At 40.9% G+C, this 16127-nt stretch overlaps 1 protein-coding gene across 2 annotated transcripts in view; it reads left to right on the plus strand.

Moving 5' to 3' along the window:
* SNX9 (sorting nexin 9) overlaps window positions 1-8669 on the plus strand; it is a 63325-nt gene extending 54656 nt beyond the window's left edge. For both annotated transcript variants that reach the window (XM_064447094.1, XM_064447093.1), the window contains exons 14-18: window positions 1352-1428; window positions 2361-2450; window positions 3865-3979; window positions 5386-5477; window positions 6632-8669. In XM_064447094.1, the coding sequence (XP_064303164.1) occupies window positions 1352-1428; window positions 2361-2450; window positions 3865-3979; window positions 5386-5477; window positions 6632-6679 (422 nt within the window). In that variant the 3' untranslated portion in view covers window positions 6680-8669. The remainder of the gene's footprint in view (window positions 1-1351; window positions 1429-2360; window positions 2451-3864; window positions 3980-5385; window positions 5478-6631) is intronic.
* Window positions 8670-16127: the final 7458 nt, after the last annotated feature.

Genomic DNA, 16127 nt, shown 5'->3' on the forward strand with positions numbered 1-16127 from the left:
GCAGTGTTTGTGTTGCTGGACTTACTCTTCCTTAGGATCAGTAACTTTCCCTCAAAGCTTTTGGCTTCATGAAACCAGTCTAATAGAAAGTAAGAACTGACTGATAGAACAAAAGTAACATTCAGTCATTACCTTGTTTCCTTTAGGACATGCTAAAATGAAGGGATCCTATCTAATAAAATCTCTAACATAGATTAGTCCATATGTTGTAGTAAAAGAAGGTACTTCAGTGTTCAAATTAATCATTAATGAAATCAGTGTTTGGTAATTTTCAATTAAGTCACTGATTAACATCTATAGAATAAAAACAAAATGTTCATAGAAGACTAGCTGCTGCCTAATATCAAGACATGTCTGAAAAGATGAGAAAAATAACTTTTTATATAACTACTATTTGATATCTGTAAGTTATACCTTCCCCTTTCTCTACCTCAATTTGCTTTTCGTACTGTTGACTACATGCTTTGGACAAGCTAACAAGGATGGAAAAAACCTGTGGTGTCTTGGGAAGGTGAAGTGGCATGAGAAACCCAAGAATGTAAGGCTTGTTTCCATCTTTGACCCATGTACCCATGACCTGCTAGTGATACAGTGTTATGAGCACTTGTGGTGTTGTCTAGCTTAGTATTTGTGGTGATGTCTGTATTTTTAAGTATAGTTTGTGGGGCCCTTTGATCTATTTCATATGATGATGAAGGTTAGAAACTCGCTCTCAAAAGCAGTGATTCTTACAGACCTTGACAATATTTTCCAAGAGTTCCCTAATGGGTCAGAAATCTTGTTGGCAAGGAAAAGAGTTAGCTGGGCCTCCTTCTGCTTCTCTGACCTTCTAACAGTCATGGTCCAGCACTGTTGGAGAGCTTAGGGCTAGCATCGCTGCTCCACAGGGCATCGTGGAAAACTTACTGCTTATCAGGTATGAAAATCATTAAAGATTGGAACAGCAGGTGTCTCTTCAGCTTTGTTAGTCTCTCTTCTAGTGTCACCTTTATTCTCCCCTCCCTCCCATTCTGGTCGGCTTTCTGTTGCCCCATGTAGGGGCGTACCTGTGTATTTCAGCTATATCTAATTATGAAATGTGGAAGTGAATAGTGCTAGTCCTGTGGTAGAACAGTGTTTGCATGGTCCCTTTAGCATTATTTTTCAGAGTTTCAGTTCTTCAGAGTTTTTGTTCTTTAATGGCATAAAAACTACTAATATTTTTCCAACTTCTTTATTACTGCTAGTCATAAAATGATGAGTAGGCATTTATTATTGTAAAATAAGCTATTTTAGACCTTTGCCTTGAATCAAGGCAAGTTTCTTACTGTAATTGACATACTGTAACTTGAACACTGATGTTTACTTTTAGGAGAATCTGATCTCAATGGAGCAATAACAGAAGCAGGAAAAACCTATGAAGAAATCGCCACTCTAGTAGCAGATCAGGTAGGAGTCTTATGAATGCGTTGGCGTAGTGTGTACAAACACATGACCTGTTTGGAGCACTTCGACTTTCCTTTTTTTTTCCCCTGTTAGAACATAACTGCTAGTGCTGCAGACCAGTTAAATGAAATTACTATTAATACTTTTAAATGCACCTTCATCATCTTTTCTACTATGCATCAGCTTGGGGGGGGGAATGTGACAGGAGGGTATTTCTGTTGGATCAGGAAGATCAGATTCTGGTTTCTAAAATACAAAAATTACTAATTCCTCTTTAAATGTGTGTGTTTTCTGATGTCAGTGAGCTGCCTTCATTACCGATACAGAAGAAAGAGATTTAATCAAAGATACGGTTTCACCTTCCCCCTGCGTTTCATTGTCTTGACATGCCATTGCCTGCTTCAGAAAAAATCTAGCTTAAATAAATTCTGATTGGTGTCAGCATTCAAGTCATAAATTGATGTTTAGTATATTAAGCTTAAAGTCTCCAAAATACAGATCTTCTTGATCTCAAGGTTGAGTCTGGAAGTTCTTGAAACAGTTTCCAAGTCAGCAAATAAGGAGATGCACCTGTGCATGTACATATACAGATATGTAATGAGATTGTTGCTTAATAGTGCTATTGCTAGGACCAGTAACTCCTCTTCAGTGAAAACTTGAGGCAAAACCCCTCACTTCATAAGCTAGTGCTGAGTAAAACAAAAAACAGAAGCATCTGCTCACTGGTGCTCAGTGCCTTACTCTAAAGAACTTATATTTTAATAAGGACCTTTTAAAATATGAAAAACTTGCAAGAAGCAATTAAATTTTGGGTTAGTTTTTCTTTCTATTCTTCCCTTTTTTTCCCCCTCACCCATTTTTGGCATCATAGATTCTTTTCTGTGACGTTAATATGCCGCAGATACTTTTACTAATGCTTACACTCTGTTTATTAGCCAAAGAAAGATCTTCACTTTTTGATGGAAACAAATCATGAATATAAGGGATTTCTTGGTTGCTTCCCTGACATCATAGGAGCTCATAAGGTATGTGAGGGGCCTTCCTTTTTAAGGGTTGGGCAGTATGAAGTTCTACAGCGACAAAAGTGGTGGCATGGTGCACTGCATTTGTGCAGCAGCCTGGGCCCTGCTTCCAGAAGCACTGAAAGTTTCTGTGAAACTGGCATGCTGATTTTGAAAATAAAAAAATACATAGAGGGGAGAGGAGCCAGAACTTCTCTTGATATTGAGAATATCATGACCATGCTCTAGTAGAGCACTAGAAGCTTCATGATTTTCTTCAGGCCAGCTTCGTGTCCCAGTGTGGTAAACAGCAGTAGTGCAAATTCATAGTATTTGAGTCTTACATGGTAGCTGATACTAAACCGTACCAGTGTTGTAGGGAAAACTGTGCACACATACATGGCTAGCTTACTGATATATTGATAAATAATCATGTCCTGCCTGGAAGTTTCTTTAATATCAAAAAAACAGAGAAGGGGGGGTACGGGAGAGAAACCAACCAGGAACAAAAAACCACCACTTTGTTTTCTGTAATATGAAAGCCACCAAATAATAAAAAAATAAATTTAGCCATTGTGTCTAGTTTTGGATATTCTGCTTTTTTTCTTGGTCCTAGAGTTTTCTTATGTTCATGTGCCTGCTGTAACATATTTTGGGAAACTAAAGATTTTGAAGTATTAAACAAGTACACAAGTATTTTATCACTTCAAGTGTTAAATGTATAAAACAACAACATACTTCTGAGAGTAAGAAAGATAAAAGCGTATCGGATTTGTGTATTCTTCAGGACAACTTATGGTCCCTCATCCCACAGAATCCTTGGGGAAAAATACCATAAAAAGGAGAAGAAATGTTTTTAAAACTCAAAACAGAAGCCTACTGCCAAGAGACTTGTAAATAGATTCTCATGAATGTCGTTTGGCACAAATACATTGCAAAGGGGGAGGCATTTTGTTTTATGTTTGTTGTTTATGTGACACAAGGATTTTCCTGAGTTAAGTTAAAAATTTCAGTGAGCCGTAGTCTCTTGGAAAGTAGTTTGTTGTCTCATCTTGTATAATGTGCATGAGATTCTACAGGCGTTTGAGTGTTTGAGGCTTTTGGATGTCTGTTGTGTTGGCCACCTGTATTAGGAAACTTGGTCCTTTTGTGCTTTCTGTATATATCCTTGTGTATTACTGCCTTTACCAAACTCAACTTCCTAGTGACTGTGTTCATGCCTGGGTTTGAAGTCACTTTTTTCAAGCTGTTGGGACTCTTAAAAGCAATAGAGTGAAATAACAAAGGTTGGGTGAAAATGTGGGAAGGCAGAATCAGTCACTGTGCGTGTATGCAAGCTCAAAAAGCAGCCAGTGGCATTTTAGATAACTATAAAGACCTTTAAGTTGACTGCTCTTCTAATCTATTCTTTTAATCTTTCTGTATTTGGTTTCTACAGGGAGCAATAGAAAGAGTGAAGGAAAGTGATAAATTAGTTGCAACCAGTAAAATAACGCCGCAGGACAAACAGAACATGGTGAAACGTGTGAGCACCATGGCTTATGCACTACAAGGTAAACCAAATTTGGGGCTAAATGGCAATTTTATAGACCCCTGAAGGTCATATCTTAAGTATCAAACTTTGAAAGAGAGTCTTTGTTCTAGCAGAAATGACAGTAAGAGCTAGGTGTGGCTGGGTGATTTTTTCTGCTTAGATTTTCCTAAATTGGCAGTTATTTTGTCCATTGTTTTCTTTCAAATCTCATATTGCTATTGCAGAAGATAACTGTTTTGGAAATGCAATTAAAAAAAAACCCCAAACAAACAAAAAACTGAAAACCAACCACCCTGATTCTTTCCTTTTGAAGTGATAATATCTCAAAGAAGCAGCATGGGTCCTGGTGCAGGAAGCAGCATTTCATCATGTGTAGAAGTGTCTTCCGACTCATGGTTTAGTCAGACACAATCCAGCTGAGGTTCATGTTCTTCTGGATAAGATTTTATTTCCTGGATGTTCTTTGAATGAACTTTTTCCACTTTTGGTTGGAGATGATGTAAATATGAGATGTAGCACGCTGCACTTGAAAAACGGGGGAAGTGAGAAGCTGGGGCTGAGTCCTGCGGGATATCAAGCCCTTAAGTGCATCCTGTTACTGACTTCAGTGGGACTTCTCATTGCTGCTGAGGGAGTTGCATCTTTTTTAGCTGACTTAAAGCCAAGAGTACTCAGTATTTTACAGGACAAATTCAGAGCAGTACACAAAACTGATTTTTAAAAACAAGCAAGAAAAATCCCCACTCCCTCCTCCTTGGTCACAGTGATGCAAGAGGACTGTGCTGTGTAAGTGGTAGTCATGGGCGAGACCTCTCAGATGACTTTTACAGTCTAGAATATTTCTTCTTGCTCTTTTAGTATCTCAAAATATATTTAACTTCTTACTTCAGCTGTAAGCTGTGATATAACAAGAAATGCGGGAAGTGGTGAAAGGTGTCATGGATTCAGTAACGCTGCTTCTCAGGTTTCTACTGAAACAGGCTCAATCAAGAATGGGTCAAACACTACTAGTTGTATCTTTTTTTTCACAGCTGTGGCTTATGACTTTATCTATACCCTTGGAAATCTGAGCGTCCTAGCCAAATTCTGTTGAAACACTTCAGGAGAGCAGTTACCTCAGAAGGAGAAAATCCTGCTTGTATTCTTTATCAAATCTTTGTACACCTGAGTATTGTAACAAGAACCTGGCTTTATCCAGGAAGTGTCTGTATTTCAGCAGTAATTGACACCCTACCAATTTTACGAACAGCTCCATCATAACTTGAGCGCTGCAGGCAAAACAGGCTGTGGAAGCAGGAGAACAGTAACTGTGCTGGCAGGGCTGGACACTGAGCTTGTTGCACAGTAACTAACCTGAACTGAGCGAAACTATTGCTAATTATGAATGCTTCTCTTAAATAATTTGCCTCCTGGGTCTAATTGCAGCTGAGATGAATCACTTCCACAGTAACCGGATTTATGACTACAACAGTGTCATTCGTCTGTATCTGGAGCAGCAGGCACAGTTTTATGAAACGGTAAGATGTAGTATTTCAGTGCCATTTTCCTGGCACACACTGTGCTGCTACTTTTTATAAGACATACTCACAGTACTTAATCATCTTTTTGTATGAGCCTCTCCCAGAGAGCAGATACTTGAGGAATTGTACATATTAAATGAAAGAACAAAGAATGACTTAAAATAATGTTTTCCTACAGATACTGTTCCTAGGTCTAATGCTATATAGTCATGTACATAAAAACCAGTGTTGAGAAACATTATTGTTGACAGCTTGATTTCCACCCCCCTCCCCCCCTCCCAAAGCCAGTGCTAAGGTTACAAAGAACTTTAGTTCTGTGATATGCAGTGAGACAGACCTGCCACACTGAACACAACTATAAGCCATCTGAATGAAATTTCCCTCCCATAGGAGGGAAATTTCTAATGTGATATGCTGGCAAAATGTAAGTTCGAGTGTGCTGGAACCTGACTTCTGTCGCTTAAAGGAGTAATATAAGCAACCAGTTGCCCTTCACAGCAATAAAAGGTGCTAGTGGGACTTCTGAGGTACCTTCAGTGGATGAGAACTTCAGATCCCCCATCAGGCCACCTTGCTCAGTTCCTCTGACACACCTGATGGGGTTAGGCATAATTTCTCCTTACCTTCTTTCAGGCTCTTGCACAGCCTATCCCAGTTTCTGGCTGCAGCCTCACCAGTCTCCTTGTGCCAATCCTCTCTCCCCAAGTACAGGGAGTAGATCCATGTTCACATGTGGGGTGCTGGCTACCGAGAGACCTGTGGGGAGAGCACAGGAGCTCTGTTCTGATGTGAGGCCTTGTTTCAGCAGGCAAACGGATTTAATGAAAAATCTGGGTTTGTTCCTGTAGCCCTCCTGCATTGTGCAGTGGTAGAGAACAAAATAGGCAGGAGGACAGCCCTGCCTACAATACTTTCTCCAACACAACGTGAGCGGTGAAAGCACAGAATGAACGAGGCAGAAGGTGTATATATGAGAAGAAAAATCTTTATAATGGAATGCTTTGAGAGTTCTACGTACACAAAATCTGCAGTAAAGACTGCAGTTCTGCAGAAAATGAGGGAACACTTTGCTTAACTTCTTAGCCTGCAATCTTATTCCTGCATTGTATAAAGTGACTACACATTTAATATGTTTTGTTTCCTTCTTTCAGATTGCACAGAAGCTGAGGCAGGCACTCAGCCGCTTTCCTGTGATGTAGAGAATAAAGAGTGGTCAACAATGAAGAACAACTCCGAAGTGCTTTTCTGATTTGGGGGTAACGGCAATAAAAACTTGTTAGCCTTTGCCAGCCAAAAGAACTCACCAAAAAAACTGCAACAACAGCAAAAATCAGTTGTAGAAAAAAAAATTATTTAAAATTTTACTTTATGAGCCTAAATCATAAGAGATGGTTCTCCTATTTTGAATGCTCTGCCATTTGTAACATTATTTAAATAAAACCACCTAAACTGACAGCATTATCTAGATATCTAAATTATCAAACTGATATGTTGCCGTGGGCATCACGCAGGCTTGTGTCTATCAGATGTTCTTCCAAAAACTCTTAACATCAGAGTTACAAATATATATCTTTTTAAAGTGGGAAAGCAGACAAGCTTGAGAAAATGACTTTAATAGTCATCCTATTCAATTCAGCTCTCTAGCGATTCAGTAGCCAGGAGCAATTATACTTGTGTATGTTTCTGGTACATGTTCATGATAATCTCCTGAATGAAAACTTTTGTTCCAAGTTTTGCTTCCCATACGCAGCCATGGCATACTGCTTCCCTTATGACTTCTGGTAAATATCGTTCATTCTTCCCATTCTTCTTTTCCTTCTGACTAGACCTTGCACTTGCGGCACAACACCTCAGAGCTTATGTCAGGCTCTTTCTTTCTTGCTATGCACTGTGTAAAAGACAAAGTACAAACAAGGAAAGAGCCATTCAGGAAGGTGTGGAAAACAGTTTTCCCTACCGGCACTTCGACACCCTCCGATGTTATGCCATAAGGCACTGGTGTTCCTCAGTGCTGTGTTCCCTTTTACCCCTCAGTTTTTTTCAGGTGTTCCGGCAGAGGGGACGCTGCCACATCTAACCCAAGCTAGCAGAAGTCCCCAAATTCCCACTCAGCTCAGGTCTTCACGTAGTAAGTAGTATGGTATGCTGTTGGCTTGGGTTTACTTTTTGTTACCTTCTCATGCAAACTAAAAGGTGACAAAAGTACTGAATAACATCACCAGCTATCACACAAACTCTGTGCTTTGATCATCATCTCTTACCAGGTGGCCCAGTGTCCTCTTTCTTACTACTGAAATACCATTTGAGGCCTGGGCTTTTCAAAGCAAAAAGCCACCACCAACCCTGTTCACAATGGGCACCAACTACAGTAATCCGTTTGACGCTATAAGCAAGCAGGAAAGCCAAAATGCAGTTTTTGCTAAATTGTGCCTAGAACATAAACATTTATAGCAAAAAAAGAAAAAATTTAAAAAGGTGTTTTACCAATAAGCCATTCTAAGTGACGGGTACAGTCTGCTGATTGAATAGTTGCCTTATTCTCTGTTTTGCATTGGTGTTACTTTTGTGTGCTAGAAGGAAAATATGGGTCTGCCTGCATAACCTGAAACCAAACCAGACTAGGCCTAAGTCTAGATGCTTTTCAGTGTCACGGGTTTTGTTCACGTTTTATAAACCTTGTCTTTTTCTCCTCCCAATTTTAGTTGTTCGCTTCCAAAATTCCATAGCGCGGTGTTGTTTGATACAGCCATTTAAATATGTACAAATTGTAAAGAATGTGTATAAATGTTTTACACCAAATGTAAGATCTGCTTGCATGTAGAAGCAGCTTATATAATAAATTGTTACAATGTGTACAGTAAATTCTGAAATCACTTTTTCAAGCCAGCATTTTTTTAGCATTTGTATATTCACTTTTTGGTAATGGAATCTCTTTGTAACAGACTCTTATTTTGGGAGGGGGAAAGGGGGTCATTTTACCAGTCTTTAAATAGCTCCATATGCACTCAAGTTGAAGGTTTTTTATCTTGAATAGATAATAAGTGTAAGCTGTTTATTCCAAGTGCAGGGGAGCTATGACAATATCAACTGTATCGGAGATGCAACTTTTCGGCAAAAAAAGAAACTGTTTAAAGACTTCTAGTAAAATGAAGTTAAACTGATAATAAATATTTATGTATATCCACAAGACTTATTTTTTTCTTTGAAATCATCACATTGCTTTTTAACAGGGTGATGCAGTATGAGGCAAATCCTCCTTATAGCTTTTCATCAGCCTACAGACACTGGCCAGCTGAGGAATGAGAAAGCATCCGTGTGTCTTCCATAAAGCAGGCATCGCAACTGAAGGGTATAATAGTGCTAGTGACGGCAAACCAGCAAAGGCTACACGTGTGTTGTAAGCTTTCATTATTCAGGTCAGGCCAGCTCATGGTTGATGGAACCCTCCTGACTGCAAATAAGTAGTGGAGCACAGTGCTACTGTGTATTCCTGGCTTTGTGTCAGCATGGTGTTGACCCAGAATGAAAATTAGATTGGCTTTGCTATTTGGGTTTTAAATGGGACGTGAATAGTGGCACAGTTAGGTTGGGGGAGTTGGGAGCAACAGAAAATCTTCACACTGAAGATGCAGTCATAAAGCAAGAATAACAAATTAGAGTAAGGCTTGAGCAGTGCCCTCCAGAATTTCATTTGTTATAGCTTAGTAATTGATCTCTGGAGTATCAAAAAGCCTTAATACCATTTCCTGGTGTATGTTTTTCTTTGAGGTTGAGGTATAGCCAAACACTGGCATTACCCCAGTGACTGTGAAAGATGCCAAGTGCCCTAGCTGTTGGGTTTCACTTTTTAATTTCTTATTCTGTTACTGCTAAAATACGAAATTTGTTCTTTAACAATAAAAATGTAGCTATACGAAGGGGAATGCTACCTGTACTTCTTGTCTGCAGTTATTAGACTGCAGCAGCAGACTTTGTTGTTGCAGTCTGTAGTATGGTTTTGGAATAGTACTGCCTGCTGCAATTAGAGTATTCTTCAATGCTATAATGAGGCCTGAAATCTTTACATTACTAACAAATTTCTGTTTTCTATGACAAAGTACTTGAGAAAATATTACCATAACATACATCTTATTCTGTAAATTCTGATTAAATAATATACATCAATTCTACTGCTACCAAAATTAGCCTTGTTTAGTGCAGCAGAATAATTCAGACTAACAGCCTTGTAAAGAAAGAGACACATCTCTTGTGCGGTGTGTCAGTCTGACATACACCAGACACTCTGGCAGTCTGGACTGGCCAAAAGTGCTTTACAGCCTCGTGGCGTGCAGCCATCCCCAGGAAGCAAAGCACTCACCGGGCAGGCATCCTGCTACTGCTGCTTCTGCCCCTCTTACTGCTTCACATTGAGATGTTGAGCGTGCACCAGGAGAAGGGGGGTCTTCGGTCAGTTGTTTTTTCCACTCCATGTACTTCCCGTATTTTTCTATAACTCTTCTGATAAAAGTTAACACTAATAAGTGATATAATAACAAACAAACACAGAACAGAAGAGGTAACCATTTGGGCAGAAAAAAACCCCCTTTTTCTTCTGTCTAAAGAATCCCTAACAAAATGTCATACAATTAGAGACATACCAACTGGCTATCTATAGTGTGGCAATATCAGTTATACCCATACTGTTTTAAAGGACATCGGAGTCACAAATACATATTTTCTTGGTATCCTGGAGATTCTACAACATGCCAGCATAGCCCTTTTACAGTAAATCTGCATGTTATTGCTTAAAAAAGCCTTCCCTTGCATCATGACTTCTGTAAATTTTATGTATATAAAATGCTACCTCTAAGCATGAGTTTTTGTGAACCAACATATCTAATAGTTTTTACATACTAGAGGTCTTACTGTATACCTTCAGCAACCTTTTTAACATAAACTGTGCTGGATTAGTAATTCTTTCCTTGCATTAAAAGTGTATCACCTTTCTTCCGTGGGTGCATAAAACTGATCTCTCTTGTTTATACCACTCGTGTTAATGCATACCAGAATGAGGGTTGTAATTCTCACCCTTCCAACAGAGTCACGCTGCCAGCTCATCAGTTGATGGTATTAACACAGCAGGGCAAGATGGGCCGTGCTGCCTGGCTGCATAAGTTCCATACAGTGGTGGTCAAATACTATACTGAGAGCTTTGTGCATCTGTCACAGTTGAAATATAATTCCCAACTACATTTTCAGTTTATAATACTCAGTTCCATCTGTATTTGCAACCAGACCTAGTTGGGGTCATGGAGGGTTTTTTTACTTTTAGTAAACTTATGTTCTATTCCAATAACTTAATAGAGTCTTAGTGTAAGTTTTCAACTAATTTTATGCCTACCTAGTAGTCATCATATTTAGAATACATCCTCTTGAATTTGTTCTGAGATTTGAACAGGAAAAATTTGTCAAAATTATTTCTAAAACCCTTCTGTTTGCATCTCTTTCCGCTGTTTTTAATTCCGCTGTTCCAGTCAAAGGAGAGTATTTGACTATTTACACAGATTCTCCTCAACAAACTTGGATTAGCTGGTTTTTCCCTTCCACCCCCCCTCCATGGCTCTTTGCATATCAGTTGTGACTTCGGGTTCTTTGACACAAGCCAGCATCTTTGGGATACTGAATTTAAACCTGACATAATTTCCTTGTTTTATAAAGGCAAAATAGAGGATTATCCTTTGAGAGCTACAAGGGCATAGCCAGAGCATGCAGAGATGCAGTTAGAAAAGCAAAAGCCCAGCTTGAATTGAAACTGGCTGTAGACGTAAAAAATAACAAGAAAGGTTTCTTCAGGTATGTCAGCCATAAGCAGAAAAAGAAGGAAAACATAGGTCCACTGTTAAATGGGAAAGGAGAGTCAATCAACAACGATGCTGAAAAGGCAGAGGTCCTCAACACCTTCTTCACCTCTGTCTTTACCAGCACTGCCGGGTCCTAGGCTTTGGGAACAAAATTGCCGGTTGATCCAAACACCGACCCATCATCAGTGAAGGAAGAGTTAGTACGTGAATTACTACAGGAGCTTGAACCCCACAGATCAATGGGCCTTGACGCCATCCGCCCGAGGGTGTTGAGAGAGCTGGCTGACATCATCGCAAGGCCACTCTCCATAATCTTTGAGAAGTTGTGGAGAACGGGGGATGTCCCAGAGGACTGGGGGAAGGCAAATGTTACCCCTATCTACAAGAAGGGCTCAAGGGAGGATCTGAGTAACTATAGGCCCATCAGCCTTACTTCAATCCCTAGGAAAGTTACAGAACGAATCCTCTGGGGGGCCATCACAAGTCAAATGAAGCACGTGATTGGGAAAAGCCAACATGGCTTCACTAAAGGCAGATCGTGCTTGACAAACCTGGTGGCCTTCTATGACAAAGTGACTTGCCCGGTTGACATGGGGCGGGCAGTGGACATTGTCTACCTGGACTTCTCCAAGGCCTTTGATTAGATACAGTCCCCCACAGTCTCCTCCTGGAGAAATTAATGCGTTATGGCCTAGACAAGTGGTCTGTGCAGTGGGTGGGGAACTGGCTGACAGGCCACACCCAAAGGGTGGTGGTAAATATCTCCTTTTCCAAGTGGCAACCTGTCACAAGTGGAGTTCCCCAGGGATCGATATTGGGCCCAATGTTATTCAGCATCTTTATACGTGATCTGGATAACGGGATCAAGTGCAGCCTGATGAAGTTTGCTGATGACACCAAATTGAGTGGGGAAGTAGACACTCCCGAAGGGAGAGCTGCTCTGCAGGAAGATCTGGAGAGGCTGGAAGAGTGGGCCAGCAAGAACCTTGTGAAGTTCAACATGGACAAGTGTAAGCTCTTGCACCTGGGAAAACATAATCTGGGAGTGCAGCACAGAGTGGGATCCACCTGGCTGGAGAGCAGCTCTCTGGAAAGGGACCTGGGGGTCCTGGTGGACAGAAAGCTCAACATGAGCGAACAGTGTGCTGCTGCGGCCAAGAAGGCCAACAGGATGCGGGGTTGCATCAAAAAGGGCATCACCAGCAGAGAGAAAGAAGTCATTATCCCGCTCTACTCAGTGCTTGTCAGGCCACACCTGGAGTACTGGGTACAGTTCTGGTCCCCGCTATACAAAAAGGATGTGGACAGGCTGTAGGGGGGCTAGAGAAGGGCCACCAAGGTGATCAGAGGACTGGGAAGCTGCCATACGAGGATAGGCTGGGAGAAGTGGGTTTGTTCAGCCTTGAGAAAAGGAGGCTCAGAGGGGATCTCATCCCCATGTACCAGTACTTCAGGGGCAGCTACAAAGAAGATGGAGACTCCCTTTTTACATGGAGTCACATGGAGAGGACAAGGGGGAATGGACACAAGTTGCTCTTGGGGACATTCCGATTGGACACCAGAGGGAAATTTTTCACACTGAGGACAGTCAACCATTGGAATAATCTCCCCAAGGAAGTGGTCGGCTTGGCCACATTGGATGCCTTCAAGAGTCATCTGGACAGGGTGCTGGGCCATCTTGTCTAGACTGTGCTCTTCCTAGAAAGGTTGGACTAGATGATCCCTGAGGTCCCTTCCAACCTGGGAGTCTGTGTTTGCCTATTTTTAATCCTCTGGGCCTTTTAATCTTTCCTAATTAGTCATGCTTTTTTAAACTACCATAATTTTTTTTGCCTGCCTTCAGACTCCTGCTAGTATGCCTACTGCCTTTCTGCTGAACTTTCTGACCTCTAGGTTCTTGGCATCTACAGAGTTAACAACTATTTGCTTTGTGATAGCCTTGATTAGTTTCTTTGAACCAGTCCTGTCAATCTGAACCCAGCCATCTCCTGTTTACTAAGCACTTCCCTTATTCTGGCCTGTGGCTGTATGCTCCTGTTAAAATACGTTTTTGTAAGTCATACTTTTCTGTCAGGGCTGAAGCAGCAGGTGTATATACTTACTCTTTTCTGTTAAGAGCAGGCTCTTGCTTCCCTTAGTTTTCCTCTTATACCTAGCATCTTTGAAGACTATTCACTTTTTAAAAATTATTTGCTAATAAACTTATTTTGTCTTAGCATGTTTATCAATTCAAGGTCACTTTTAATTCACATTGTCTTCTGTTGCAATTAGTAGCTACAAATCTAAAATTGTTACCCTTCACTGGTACCTCTTATCTTTTGGCATGTCTTTCCCCAGACAAACAATTAAACTGATGAGCTGTTACTCCAAGAGCTGGTTTTCCTAAAATATATATAATAGAGTAGAATTTTAAAGGTGCAATTAAATTGCTAGCTCCAAGAGGTTTGTTAGGGGTAATCCCAGCAGAATAATGACAAATAAAAGGAGTATAAAAACAACAGACAATATAAAAAGGTTGTGGAGACTTTAAAAAAAAAGTATTTTAGTGGTTTGGTTTCATTTGAATTTTATGTTAGTTATTTGACCTTAGTTATTAGCCTGTACCCAAACACAGGCACCCAGAGAAATAGGGAACAAGTGATATATATGTATGCATGTACATAGGAACATGCAGTGTTTGTGCTTGTTAAGAATGCTGAGCCAGTCCCCATGGGCTGACAAGCCTGCCAAGAAAGGTGTCAAACTGAGAAAACTGATCTGCCAAGTGGGTGGGTAGCCAGGCACGTTCTTTGACCATCTAACAGAATTGATAAAGGGGAAGGGAGGAGCCAGGGAAACAGAAGAGAGCATTTGTCATTGGCCAGCTTGGAAAAGGCTTGGCTGAGGCAGTGGAAGAGCATTGCCTCAAGAGCTTGGAAAGGCAGAGGAGGTGTGTGACTCTGGAGAGGAAAAGATAACGCTAAAGGTCACCTTCAGGGTTTTGAATTCCCTGTCAGGTTTCCTGAAAAGATTTGGCCAAAGGTTAGAAGCAATGAGAGAAGGGGTGGTGGTGAAGTTAATTTTGTTTAGCTGTTGGGTCCCTGCCAGAAATAACTACATTTGGAACCCTTATGCACTTTCAACCATATGTCTTATAGGAAAATGTGCTGGACTACCTAGAAAGGATGAGCTTAAGCTGTTAGGGTCAGTGAAAGCTGGCCCTGAAGCTGGTATTGTGGAGTTGGTGGGCTGTGCAGTCCCATTTATGTGAATGGGTGCCTGACAGAAAGGCTGTGTCTGTAAACGGGGCACTGAGCTTAGGGGAGGAATATCACTGCACATTATCTAAACAAAAGCAGGTCAATGCCCTGGGACTGAAACACAGCTGCCCGGGGATGCCTGGGCAAGGGAGTGTGCTTTGCTCTGATGTTTCGGTGTGTCTCACAGTGTTTCTTCCGACTTACTTGAGCCCACAAACAATGTCTGCCCTGAACCAGGAAAGACTGGAGCAGTGTGAAAGCAGCACCAGAGGAGATCTCCAGAACCAGAGTTTCTACATGTGTGGGTTCAGTAAATTAACGTGCTCTGAATGTAAATGATTTTTCCAATAGGCTTCTTTGCAGGAAATGTTGGTGCAAGGATGGACAGACAAACAAGTATTTACCTTTTGCTGTGAAAGACCTGTACCAGGATGTATGAGTATTCTCTCTGTATCTCACTGATACGGAAACTGAAGGAGAAGTGGATTGTCACATGCCGAGAAGGTGGGAGGACTGTATTCCCTTTGTTGGCATCTCTGAGACCCTGCATCTCTCCTGCTAGGGCATCACTGCTAGTATGTTCTTGCCATTCTGTAAAACTACCTGGAGGGCTTTGGCTAGGATGCCCTTACAATACTACCAGCACTCACTAGGAATACGAAATACCTACTGGCATTTCTTAAAGCCCCTTAAAATGTTTATGTGAGAATCCCATCTTTTTTTTTCTTTTTTAACCCTGCTACTGTAATTTCCAGTGACACGCTGGAAACACAGACCTTCAGAAGCCCAACACAACAGAGCACCACTGTTTATCCAACGTTATCTTTTTATATTTATTTTATTATTTTTAATAAAATTCTTTCCAAGCCAGACACCGGATCTTGTCAGATTCGGTGCATTCAATAACGCAACGATTCACCAAGTTGTGCTGTTGCCAAAGGGGAAGGTGCCTCAAAAACAAGGGCCATACAGGGATGAGGGACGGTTTTCTAATTATTGACTACTTTCTGACCAGTTGACTAGTATTTTTAAGCTCAGTAAAGATTTTGGTTAAAAACTCAACAGCTGGAAAATAATTGAAAAGTTAAACATAGCATCAGTTGCAATATAGTTGCAAAATATACAACAGGCTGCTTGCTGTTAGGATAGAGCTGCTGAGTTTGCCACTGCCCCAGAAGGTTCCCATCTGACTGCACTACTGGGACTGCACGGCTCAGGACTCGTTACGCCTGCAAAGAAAGTTGAGAAGTCAGGAAACTCATCGTTTGTCTACCCTGTTTAAGTAGCGACACTTTTCTGGCTGGTTCCAAATCGTACCTACCAAACTTACTGCAAGAACTTTTTCTTTCTTCCCCCCCAAGACAAAACTTTGGGAAGGAGGTAGGTACAGAACACCTCTTCCCTAGTATGAGCATGTTTATGCTTTCTTGGCCAGAGATAAACTTTACTGGGGTAAGAACTAGTGCCAGTCTATCTGCTGCTTATAAACACAGATTTAACACTTGGCAAGAAGGAAACAACAACAAAAAAAACACACAACAAACAAAACCACAATGCAAGTGTTTATG

Source organism: Phalacrocorax carbo, chromosome 3, assembly GCF_963921805.1.
Source record: "Phalacrocorax carbo chromosome 3, bPhaCar2.1, whole genome shotgun sequence".
Taxonomy (NCBI): Eukaryota; Metazoa; Chordata; class Aves; order Suliformes; family Phalacrocoracidae; genus Phalacrocorax; species Phalacrocorax carbo.